At 28.7% G+C, this 14,047-nt stretch overlaps 1 protein-coding gene across 1 annotated transcript; it reads right to left on the bottom strand.

The window, feature by feature from the left end:
• Window positions 1-4,796: 4,796 nt before the first annotated feature.
• LOC137824141 (U-box domain-containing protein 21) lies at window positions 4,797-6,718 on the bottom strand. The gene has a single exon (XM_068629608.2). The coding sequence runs from the start codon at window positions 6,268-6,270 to the stop codon at window positions 4,957-4,959; it is 1,314 nt and encodes a 437-aa protein (XP_068485709.1). The 5' UTR covers window positions 6,271-6,718; the 3' UTR covers window positions 4,797-4,956.
• Window positions 6,719-14,047: the final 7,329 nt, after the last annotated feature.

Here is a 14,047-nt window from a genome sequence, read left to right on the forward strand (position 1 = left end):
ACAACCCAAACAACACTTCGTCAACGTTGCATACTCCTCCACCTTGTTCCGAAAAATTACAAAAACCCTCCACAGTAGTTGATATTCAATTATGAAGATGAATAGCAACAATGGAAGTCCAACACGGTGCCCCTTTTCAAATTATAGGTCAAGGTTAATTTTGGGATATTTAAAATTGTTGGGGTGTAGGAAGAAAAACGTGGGGGTGCAGGAAGAAGAAGCCCTGTTTTAAAGCCCAACTTGTATAGGTTACTACAGTTCGGTTCACTAATCTATACTTTTCGGCTTTTGCTTTCTGCACCCAGTCAATTCTAACATGCACCTATCAATTTTTGATATTCCATAATTGCCTTTCCGCATTTTAGAATTGAAAAATACGTTATTATGGAAATGCTAATACGGAATTGGTTATTTTACATTCAAGAATGAGATTCTAGAAATTGGAAAACCAAAATCTCATTTTCAAAAGGCAAATCTGAAACACAAATAATATATTTTGAAAAATAAATTCTAAAAACATATTTCAAAAATATTATTATGCAAAACATAATTCAAAATACAAATAATCTATTTTAGAAAATAAAATCCAGAAACATATTTTAAAAAGACTATTTCAGAAAACCTTATTCGGATAGGTGTTCCAGAAACCCAAATCTAAGAAAGTTTCAAAAATCCATATGGAATATATTTTTGCTCCGCACTCCACTTCTATTTAAAAATTAAATAGGATATTTTTGTCATTTCACATCAATAATAGGTGCAGGTTAGAATTGATTGGGTTCAGAAAGCAACAATCATTTTTTTTTTTTTTTAGGCATTATGAAAGAAGACTTTCCAAGACTGCACGACCCACAGAAAAAAAAACAGTCTGCTATAGAATTTTTTTCCAATATTCAACCTAACCTAAGACTATTTCTTCCCTATGTTCTTCTCTCACGTCCATAAATTTTCGTATTTTCAAAAATATTCTTGTGTAATATTCTAGATTACATATCACAGAAAGTCATTTTTTAAATTCATAATTAGCTTTTGGATTATAAAATCTGAAATTTTTTTTTTAGTAGTCTTCGAATTACATTAAAAAACAAAGAAAATTTAATTGGGATTTGATTTCTTGCACCCCAGAAAACTCAATTTAAAATTTTCCTTTTTAGTAAATTACAAAAAAACAGCATCATATATTGGTAAGATTCAAATATGGAACAACAATTAACAATTTCAGATTCAAACATTAATCACCATGACACCTAAGACAAAATTTCAGCACAAATAAATCAAATAGCGAAGAGATTTCTGGCAACTCCCTATTTGGCAATTTCAACCAACAATTCAAATTTAATACCTAGAATTTGACCCTCGAAAAGAAAGTAACACATACAAGTCCTACTTGCTTCTATAACTTGGTCTCCTCTAATCTATGGTTCATATTAGTCTCTCTTTCTCAGCCATTAGGTCCAACATTTTGGGTCAATCATAATAAAAGTCCAGAAAAAAATGTGAAAAACAATTTGTCTACCTTTTAAAATAGTTCAAATTCAATACTCATTCTTGCAAAACAAAAGTTACTTAACTTTTGGTCATTCAAAATTTAAATTATATTGCTTTTAACCTAAAAGTCTAAAGTTGTTGGTGAATTATTTGCGTGATTAACCCATTTTGATTATAACATGGAGTGCATGACTATCATGTGTAAGATTAATCATAAATCGAATTTGATTGATCTAACGTCTACAATATTTGATTCGATCAAAATCGAACACTAATATTTTTGAACAATTTTCTTTTAATATTCATTGTTTTAGCCGTACAAATATCAAATTCATAAAAGCGAGTTTGAATTTGGTTTTATTGTTGCGATATTGTATAACCATCCCTAAATCTTGTTTCATGTACTTGGATCATGAATATATTTTTATATTTTTGTTTTGTTTTGTTGGTAATCTCATTTAGAGAGTTATAGCAGCAAGGGATGTGAAAGTCGCATTCATACCTAACACTTCATTAAGAATAGAGATATATATGCATATAAAGTATGATTTAACTTTGTGTATACATATATGAAAGCAAGAAACAAAAGAAACGATATGAAAGAAAATTGGGCATTATTATTAATGAGAACCGTAACAAAAAACAAAGTTATAAAGAGTATAAATATTCTACACACAATCAACTAATGGCTAAAAAAAGAAAGCTCTAAACTAAAAAGATTAAAGTTAAGAGCCGATTCAAACTCGCAGGACAAATTCAATATTTCCAGCTTATAACATATATTCTTTAACTTTAGTGTCTGAACCATTGGTGTGTACGAGATCTATTAAAAACAAAAGTAGTTAAAGGTGTGAGGGCAAAAACTTTTGGGTGAGTTCAAAAGAAATGAGGTAAGTTAGGGAAGAGCAGGTTTCCTCATGATTAGAGGTTTATTTTAGTAAGGTGTTTGTTCTCAAGGGTTGATGTATCTCTTAAATACCTTTCATTTATATATTCTTTTCTTGCCAATAAAAAAAATATTTTTATTATTATATATTATTTTATATTATTTTTTATTAGAATATTAATGTGTCTACATGTATTACCTTAAAAAATTGTATATATTTAATGAAATATTTTATTAGCCAATTTATTAGTACGATTGAAATTCAAATTTCATTAAAAATCAAAACATCATTATAATTGTTTTTACCCATATCTTATTACGCATGTATTGTGATAATAATATTGTGAGATCATTTATTTAATTTATCTAATTAAAAAAATTAACTTAATAAACAAAAAAAAATACTCAAAATTTATATTTAAAAAAATATTTTTAAAAAAAAATCTCATGCAAACCGCTATGTAGACTCGCGGACTAACCCACATGCATGACGAGACAATAAAAACAACTCATATTTTATGCGGGACAGACCATCCCAGTTCGCATTTTGCAGGCCAAATACAATATAGACATATGCGGGACGAGACATATGCGGGACGAGGCTATCTGGACGAACTGACCTAATTGCCATTTCTAATCCAAATCTACTTTAGCCAACATAACAATAAACATTTTGCATCAGACGCATCCAATCTCCCACTAATTAGCATTTAAGCATGAGAGATTTTTACATGGGGCCAAAATTTGTATCCTAGTAAATAAACTAACCTTAGGTATAACATAAGGGGATGGTGAATTACCTCTTAAAAATACTTTTACCAAAAAAGATTGAAAGTTTGTTTTGCTTCCATCTGCCTTGATAATTAAGATGTTATTGTTGCTGCAATTCTTCATTCTTATGCCAAAAATTTTACACAGACAAAGATTCCTTGACGAGATGATAAGATTCATCACTTTCTTTTTGCAAATTTTCTTGTATGCGCTAGGATTCTTCATCTCATTTTGCATGTGAAACTCTTCCAATCTTCATAGTATTTTGCAACTTTGGAGCATCACCTTCTCTTTTTCTCTTGAAATAACATTGTATTTACAATGGTTTAAAATTTACTTTACTTACCATAAAATATTTTAGGTTAGAGTTTAAACTAGAACAATCTAAATCAATAACTTGTTTTGTTATTGTTTTATTATGGTCCTTTTATAGTGAAATTTTAATGTTAAGAGTTACAAGCTATATCAAAGGTTTGTTATTTCGGATTTGTCTCTTATTGTTTAAACTTTATTATTCTTTTACTTGTTACGTGGATTTTATTGTCTTAAGCATAACTTAACATAATTATGATATTAGTCCAAATTAGATCTTTAAATAGTGTGTATGGGTGATTTTCTCAAATTCTTATTTTTAGAGCAATACTAATTTTAGATTCTTTATTTTGTTGGACCAATGATAATGACATATCAATCTTATTCCAATACTAACCTATATCGAAACATAGTTACAAAAACAACATAAACAAAATATTTAGACTATACATAATAGGAATCACCTGCTTATTAGGGTTAAGAACTAAATAATAACTCAAAACTCAACCTTAAGCAAATATCAAACTTAAAAAGGTAATAGTGGTGTTTGTGTAGAAGCACTTCATGTAAGCAAAATCTGAGTTGGAGTAATAAGCGAGATCATCGAGTTCTATTAACTAGAAGATGCATCTATTCATAATGGATTCTATATATGCATCTTATGCTTCTATATACGACGATGGTAGATACATACTACTTGTGAAAAATCATATAATTTACAACCATCAAATAATGTCTTAACATAATAATAAAATTTAATGATAATGACAGTAAAAACTGAGAGTTATGTGAAGATATGGATACTCTTGATGCAGTTTTTTAAACCAGTACGTTTGTTTTCCATTTCATTTGAAAATTAGATGTTGATTTTTCTGATAAACGGATACCAATGGGAACACCAAGATGGCAGCAGTTTTCAATATTTCCATGCAGGCAAGCAGATACCTATCCCTTTTGTTAGGTTCATCTCTCCTCATTTTTCTTCCATTTGTATCCGCTGAGAGTAAAAACAGAAATCATCACAATCCCAGACATTACAGATTCGTGGTGAGATTTGTAGTAGCATTGGCTAATGTTCATACCATGTTTTTATTTATATAATCTGCATCTTAAAATTTTAATATTTATTTATTTTCTTAATAATAGCTTCTTTGTAAATCTGCTTTCATTTGTTCTTTACTTCCAAGGAATAGCCTACGGATCAAATACCTAGAGTAATCTATATATTAATTTCACTGACGGTGCTTTAAGAAATCCTTAATTTTCTTTTATTGTAGCTCTGAATGTGTGAATTACAACAAGCTTTCAGCATCTCGTATGTCTCAAATCTAAAACTTGCTTAAAAAAATGAATTTCAAAACTTGAATTGAGTGTTAAGAGATACAATTTGTATCTTCCGTATGAGACTGTGTGTCTTTGTACAAAAGTATAATAACCTGTTTCTACAATATGAGCTATACAAAAAAGGAATTCGAAACTCGTCATCCTAATATAGCAGATCAATTAGAAGGGTTCTTCAAGTGCTTGAAGTCCAAGGAGGAGTCAACACACTCAGCTTTGCTCCTGCAACCATTAAATAACTTCAACAACTCCGTAGCCTTCTCTTTGGTGCCCTCAGCACAACCCACTTGCAACAAAACAAGGAGTTTATGAAACACCCCAATTTGAAGAGCCTCAATCAACACCCCTTCTTCTGTCTTGTCACAAACCTTCCAAAGAACCGAAACAGCAAAGCTTGAACTCAACTCAGACACCCTCAACAGCTTCTTAATCACAAGAGGCAAAGTCAAAGCATTACTTTTAGCCATCTCCACCCCTTGTTTACAATCACAAAGACAATCCAACACCCCCAAAGCCTTCTCACACACCCCTCTCTCAGCATCAACAAGAAGCTCCAACAACACCGAAACCAAACCCAACTCCACGAATCTCTCGCGAGCCACGCCTCTATTACTTCCTGAAGAATTAACCAACAACTTAAAAATCGTTGACAAACATGCCTTGGAGGAAGCATTCCCAACAGGCTCCTTAACCATGTTAACCAAAGCTTCAAAAACGCCTTCACATTTCACCAACGCCTCAACGCGCATTTCCTTAAGCAACAAAGCAGCGTTCTGCCTTGTCGCCAATTGTTTACCATTCATGAACCAAACCATGCAACCAATAGAACTCACTGACCCCAACACGGATCTACCATCTTCAGAAAGAGGACGCATCCACGTCAACGCCCCCAGAATCTCATCCAACACAACCACGTTCTTCTCAACCACCCCACGTGAGAAAATGTTAAACGCATTAGCTAGTGCTAGAGCAGCCCCGTTGACCACTATGCACCTCTTGTTCCTCTCACTCTCCTTCCCCCATGCCTTAATCTTCCTCACCAACTCCACACACTTGTTCTCGTCCCCGTGCTGCGCCGCCGACAGGATCCTCGTACACGTGTCAGTAACCTCGTACGGGGTCACCGGGATCCGAGGAGTGGGGATCCGTTCGATCCCGTGGGAACGGTGCTCCACGCACCAATCCTGAATCATCCTCCGAATGGAGTGGTTCGGGATCATCTCGAAGCTGGTCAACTCCGTCTTCGTAACCGGGCACGTGCGGTTCCCGGACTCGATCCACTTCTCGATGCTGTCTCTGTCGTAGGTTATTCCCGTGGCCATCGTCACGGGGTCTTTCATCATGTCCAAGGTTACCGGGCACCGGAAGTGCGTGGGGATGGCAATTTCTATCTCCAAATCGCTACCAGAACTCAACTCCTTCCCCTTCCGAGCACGCCGGAACACTCTCCCTCTGGTCCATGACAAAACCATTTTTGTTCAACGATAAAAATTTACGATTTTTTGTATGTATGTTTATTGGGTATCTAATTGTATAGGTGTGAAGGCGATGGAGGAAAGAAAGCTATGAGGGTTGGTTATATATAGACAGTGGTCAAAGCTCGCGAGGTAAGACCGTGAGAGAGGAATAGTTCAACGAGAATGCGTCAAATAAAAGAAAGAAAAATTAAAGAGGGTGATTTTTTTGTATATTTTGTGCGCGTGTGTGTTAGGACTTGGGATTATTATTTGAACGTTGAACGTTGAAAGTTTGAACACACTCACTCGGTGCTCGAGGATGTTGAAACATGCTAATTAGTTAATTGATTAAAATGAGGAAATGAAGTAACAGTAGTAGTTGGTCGAGGTTGAAGATGAAGTTTGAACGGCGTGGGATGGAGTTGACTGGGGCTGAGTCAGCAAGGTCGGTGTGCTGACTTCCATTCCTTTCATTTTTTTTGCATTTGCATCTGCATCTGCATTTGCAATGCATGCATGTTTCCTTTTTTAGTGTTGCTCTTTTTGGCTTTTTCTGATTGTAACTTTGCGTTTTCCTTTTGATAATTTGTTGCAATGGCGTGGGGTAGGGTGAGTTTAGGAGTGCCTGCGTGTTCTTGTTTGATTGAAGTTTCCCCGCCGCGTAGGGAAACATGGGTCGGTGTTTGCTACTTTTTACCAAATTCTTTTCATTCAACTCAAAAATGGTAGGTACTGCTTCTTACTTACTACTTTTGCCATGCCAATATAACGCGGAACAACATGCTTCATTTGGTTTCTTTACACGCTTTATGTGATGCCATTTCGTATTTTCTTTTATAAAACGTGTAAGAACAATTATAAAAACTACTCTATGAAATAACCAACATTATAAATATTATTGATAACTCGTTTAAATAAAACTTACTTTTCCAATAAATCAAGTCAATACAAAAATACCAATAATTTATACATGGGTTTGAGTACCAATACTTCTATTTATTAAATTTTTATTGTTATTAAAAAAAAGTTATAAAAAAATATTATGGAAATAATATTTTTATATAACAAAATTTTGTTAAAATTAAAATAATTTATCAATAGAAACTAATTTTTAAAAAAAATAATTTTTATAGTATCTAATTTAATCAATATAGCAACTCGTTGTTTTTAGTCTTTAAAATTAGTTTCTATTTAGTGATTTTCTAGTAGTGTATTATTAGAATAATTTTTAAAAAAAAATAAAAATAAAATTTGATTTAAATTTAACCTCTAATATGAAGACGCCAACATATTTATGATTAGAATAAGTTTTTAAAAGTTTAAAAAAATTAAGAAAACTAGTCATACTGCCACAAATTGCGTGTGAAATTTATAAGGAAATAATTAAGGGAGATAATATAAGCATGAACTAATAGAGAAAATAGTAATGATAAGTCTACATTGAAAATTAAATTAATTTTACAATTAGAATTGGTTTGAAGAAATATGTTAAAACTAATTTTAAGATTATTAGTTTTGTTTAAATGCAAGGATGAACTTCTTTTACATAAAAAATAATATATATGCAAAAAGCTCCAAATAAAAAACTGTAAAAAAATAAAAAACGATTACCTATAAAAATATGTTATACGATTTTGATGTTTCCAACATATTCAATTTATTTAATAAAAAATCTAAAATTAAAATAATCAAACTTTCTCAAACATGCTCTAACTACTCAAGTTTATATATGAAAGACATAAATTTATTAATCCCAAAAAATCGTCATTATATTGAGAAAAATTATGAAATATAGCTGATAGAAAAGGTATGAAATATTTGGTGTGACTTTTGTTATATTTGATGTAAAAAAACAGAATAAAAAATATAGATAGATGTAACAACTCTTTTTGACTAATGATGTACTCTTATGGATAACCAATATTCTTCTTCCTCTTTCTTCTCTGGCAGTATTGTCCATTTAATATAATTGCTTGTAAAGTTATTTTAATGCCTACATAATGAGATGATAGTAGATGATATATAGTGTAAAATTGGAAACATTGTTTAATAAGATTGAACTCAAGTTGGCACATGTATTAAGTGTATTAGATAATACATATATGGTTGCTGATCCAACTACGTACAGAGAAGGGTATAGTTAGATTCAACTTTGACTTCTACCAAACTCCCTTTGTCCCATTAGGTAAGAGAACATTAATTGCCTCAGTTGCTTTCTTGGACTTTCACTTTATATTCATAGTTAATTAGGTTAATTATGATGAGGTTTTGTAGATTGGAAGTCTATAATTTATTATCGTTATTATTTTGATTTGATTATTTCTTTTTAAGATCATGTTGGTAGTTAATATATTTATTATGTAATTAGTATTTAATGGTTAATAAGAATTTCTCTAATTATGGGAAAAATTATTAGCATCTCTTTAAGTTTTATATAATTGACTTTTCATCTATTATTTCCTTTTAAGAGGTACTCGATGTAAGGATGATCGTTAGTAAAATGCTTTCAATAACACAATTTTATTTTCAAGGCTAAATTAAGAGATGAATAAATAATTTGATAAAATGCTTACTATTATAGGCACTGAAATGGTAAATCGAAAAATCGAATGAGTTTTTGGATAATTTTAAAAAATAATTAATTTATGCCTTTTTAGTGACACGTAAATATGGTTAAAAATATTAATTATTATTTAAAGATAAAATTATAAAATAAATTTGATTATAAAAATTAATTAGTGGACATATTATGAAGTGAAGAAAAGGTAATGGGTCCATTAGCACATTAGTGATTAACAATACATTTAATTTAGTAGTTAGATGATTATTGAACACTTAAAAATCAAAACTGACTTAAGCATTGAAGAGTTCTTATAGGTACCCTCACCCTTTATGCGTCATACCGAGAAGTTGATAGTCCATTCCATGTTGCCAAGAAGGAAGGTCGGGCAGAGAAGTAGTTAGAGGATAACGAAAATTTAGTTGAAGTAGTAAGATCTTTTATTTAGAAACTCTTCTTTCTAAGTATTCTTTCTTTAACAAAATACACTTTTGATCATTGTTTTTTATCACATTAAAATATATTTTTTTATATATATACATAAAGCTTTCATGTTAGGCATCATTATACAACTTGACATCTCAGCTAGGTTGACATCTCAAGTAACAACAATCATTTGTCATCACATGCAAAAAGTATTATTAAAAAAAATACAAAAAGAATATGGAGGAATTAGACCAAGACCCATATGTTAACAAAAATGATATATAGGTAAAATATACCTATTCATAAAGAACTCTAAGAATAGACTAGATGAAAACCTATTATACCAATGAAATGAGTCTCTATAAATAAATTCTAAGTTAGTCCGCTTATTCGCACACGCATTCCCTTCACAAAAAATATGAGTAACCCTAAATCTTATTTTCCCACAGTAATTAAGACAAGTGTTTCATCAATTACGAATCATCCACATAACCTTAGTCCTAGCAGTAAATGTACCACTAACAAGGCAAAATCACATTCAAGTCATACCTTAGTAAAACTCATCTTTTGAGCTTCCTCCATAGCATATATAACGCCATAAAACTCAACAACCAAAACAGTCTGAACGTCAATAAACGCAATAAAAAAACACCAATAAATTCTCACATACTCCCACGGAAAATACATCCACAAGTAGTAAGACGAGGATAACCCCTAGTCGCACCATCAATGTCAATTTTAACTCAACCTGGTGAAGGAAACTCCCATCTAATAGGAAAAAGAAGAACTTTACCACTACAAGTATTAATACCAAAAAACTTAATCACGTTGAAATTCAACATATCATTTTTCATTGAAGCTTTAGACAAATTTCCCACTAGACACGAGAAACATTAATCTTATATATAAGTAGGCACTTATGAGTATTAATTACTAACATATATATAAAATAATCCCTAATTTGTGAACTTATAGCTTTTTACATATTTTATGATCTTTATTTGAATAAGAACATTTTATTCTCAAATTTAGTGTTAATTTCAGGTTTTTAGGAAAGAATGGTGATGATTGGGCTAAAGAGGAATAATATAACCTAAAAGGAGACAACTGGAAGGCCACGGAACACACAAAAGCACATAAAGCCCAAATCAGCATTAGAGCATCTTGCTTGAGTGAGAGAGCGCCATAAATATTGGACAATTTAATGTTTTAATCAACAAGCCTAGCAGTGTGACGCAAGAAGCCACTTAATTAACCTTAGAAATTAGGTTAAATAGGGGGTTGAGGCTCAACCCTAGTGTGTCAGATTGAGAGGAAAACATCATTGAGTGATTTGTAACCAATTGAGAGAATGGAAGGAGGTAAAAGTATGTGTGGCTAATTCTACCTTTAGATTGAGAGTAATTTGTTCGAACTCTTATTTATTTAAATATGATATAATATTCTGTTCTTAATTGATTATTGATATTGTTGTTTTGCTTCTAAATAGTTGTGACATGTTTGAGAATCTTAAATCTGACTAGAAATTATTTTTAGGATTCTGACCTAAACAATAATACTTACTATATTTGAGTATTAGAAATAGACTTGAAGGCTCTTTTTGTTTGTAGTAGATTGTTGCAAGCGCAGAATGTTACATAATACACAAATTTCAATGAAGAAAATATTATTTAAAAGCATAAAAACTTTTCCTCTACACATGCGAAAATTTACAAAGAAACTAGCTATATATAATAAAATATATATTTATAAGATTATGAATTGTATTTTATTATATATAAGTTTATATTTTCATATTATTAATTTATTAATGTTTATATTATAATAAAATAAATATAATTAATTGTATAATATATAAAAAAATAATTAGTATTATTAAAATAATAAAAAATATTAATAAATAAAATAATAATTATAATAAATAATAAACTTATGAAATAACAACTATAATAAATAATTAAAATAATTATATAAGAATAAATATAACTAAATAATAGTAATAATAATAAAATTAAAATTATTAATTAGTTATAATTTTTTATTTATTTAGTTAAAATTAATTTATAATAATATAAATAAATAAATTATTATATATTATTTTATAGTTTTTATAATTTATTATCAAGTCAAAATATATATTATCTTAATTATATATTTTATAATTATTAAAAAACTACATAATAACACTAAAAAGTCAAAATTATTCTTAATTTTATTTGTATCAAATATTTAATAATATTAATAATAAAAATAATAATATTTATTATATAATAATATTATCATTAATTATAAAAAATAAATATATAATTTTTTTTTTTTTATTTATATATTTTTAAAGGTAAAAATAATTTTATAAACTTACATTCTACACCTTTAAAAAAATTAAAAAAAAATTACAATCATCACATCATTTACAAAATTTAATAAACTTTCTTCACAAATCTACTATTATATATCTCAATCTAAACAACTTCACTTTTCTCCTTATTCCAAATTTACTTATCCAAATCTTATTCCCAATTCAAATACACGATAAATGTGATTCTGGTTGGACTGATGCCAAAGATGGAATCTGGGTGTCTCGGTAAGTGGTAGTACATTGAGTATTAGATATACTTCTAAAAGTACTGGAAGGAGATTATTCATCAAATGCAATCATAGGAAGTTGCTTCATTTTGTTTTTTTTATCGAGAAACACGTAATTGAGAACAGGAGTTGAAGGAAATTATTTATGTTCATCATCATCAACCTTTTTCCATTTTTTATTCAAATTTATTTTCTCTTTTAATTTCTCTGAAAATCATGGAACTGGATAAACTCAAATCAGTAAAACCTGGGATTAACAACAAAATTAGATTTTAAATAAAAATTTAAAAAAATTGTCTATGAATTAAAAAATCGGGTAACAATGTTCAAATTTTAAAAAATGTGTATTCTCGTACGAAAAGTTTGTGAGACGAAAAGACACATACAAATAATTTTAATTGTCATTGGATGCTGCCGTGATTTGCTCCATGTCAATTTGTTCGTTCAAATATTCTGCATATTTTCATATCGTTATTATTTGCTTCAATATAAAGTAATAATGCATCTTAAATATTATTATATTCAATATATAATTCACTTTGAAGGTTAGATCTCTATTAATGTTTGTTTTGTGACATATTAAAAGATTAAAAGAGAATATATTTAAATTTTTCACAACATGTAATATTATTGTTTTAATCTATTTTTTCATTTTCATAAATAACATCAATGTTTTAATGTTTTAATCTTAAATTTATATTTTAGATATTGTTATTTTTGAATTTGAAATTCTATTATGATTTTATTCTTAAAAAATAATTAAAAAGATTAAGAGAGAAAGAGAAATATACTCTTTCCTCTTTGTACAGCTATGCATAAAATTTGCTTTTATAACATTTTTGGTCCCTTCGATACTGCTGCATAATTTCTGCTGTCATTTTGACATTTTCTTCTCTTCCATATTTAAAACTCAGAGGACTCAATCAATGCTGTCATGATGAACTTTTATACTCAAATTCATTCAACCCATCACTCAAAATACATCATCTTCTAAAAAATTCACATGCTAATGGTTTTATGTTATCACACAAAGAAATTTAATAATTAATTAATATATAAATATTTTCAACCTATCTACATCTTGTAATTTCTTCTAATCCAATTGTTTTGTTAAATAAATTAACTGTTTATAAAATAAGTTAAATATTGGAGACATTATTCAAGTTTTAGTATTTTTAAATATTATTTTATGAATATGAAATTGCAGTTTATGATTTTCTTAATATTTTGTCAGTTATATTTTTTTCTTATACAAAAACAGTTTTTTCTTGCATTCAAACAAAATTATTTGTCTTAAAAATGATTTTTAGCAAACTTGTCCATTTAAAAATTAATATAATTATAATTAATTAAAAGAGTAAATAAGAGACAATAACTTTTTTACTGTTACCTACCATCTATGTAGCCGACACTAACACGGACACGAAAATATGTATCATCTCTAAAATGTAGGTTATGAGGACACGGATATATATATATATATAATATATATATATATATATATATAATTAATAGGTTTGATTTTTTAGAAAATTAATGTATTTCTCCTTTTTAAAATTATGTTAGAATCATGCTAGAATTGTTAGAAATTCAACAAATATCTGTTTTGAATTTGACACTTCACCGATACATGTTCTACAAGTGTCTTTTAAGTGTCGGTATCCGACACGAATACAACATTTAAGAGAAGTGTCCAAGCCTCATAGCCTACCATCAAATCTAGTGATTTTTTACTAATATAATTTATCAATCAATCCATTTGTTTGGAGAGATGGGTTTGTGAAGAACGGATATAAAAAAACATAAAAATTGATTAATAGAAAATAATTAAAAATAGAAAATGAGAGATTTTTTTCGATTATTTGTTTTGATATAATTGTAAAGATTCACGAAATGATAAAATTAATCGATTATGTATAATCATTATGTAATACATAATCTATTATATGTAAATATTTTATTATATTTATATATGTATATATATTTTTTATTTTTTATATAACTAATTCTTATATTTCATTTATTAATATTTTCCTTTTTATAATTAATAAAACATTATAATATAATATAAATTATTATCATTAAAATAATAATAATAAAATTATTATTTTTAAATACTAATAAATTATGATTTATTGCTTAATTAATATTAATTTATAAATTTATTATATCATTTAAATCCCTTCTAGACTTTTACGAATTTTCACAAACTTTTCAGTA

The sequence above is a fragment of the Phaseolus vulgaris genome, chromosome 8, assembly GCF_051622355.1.
Source record: "Phaseolus vulgaris cultivar YP4 chromosome 8, ASM5162235v1, whole genome shotgun sequence".
NCBI classification, from domain to species: domain Eukaryota; kingdom Viridiplantae; phylum Streptophyta; class Magnoliopsida; order Fabales; family Fabaceae; genus Phaseolus; species Phaseolus vulgaris.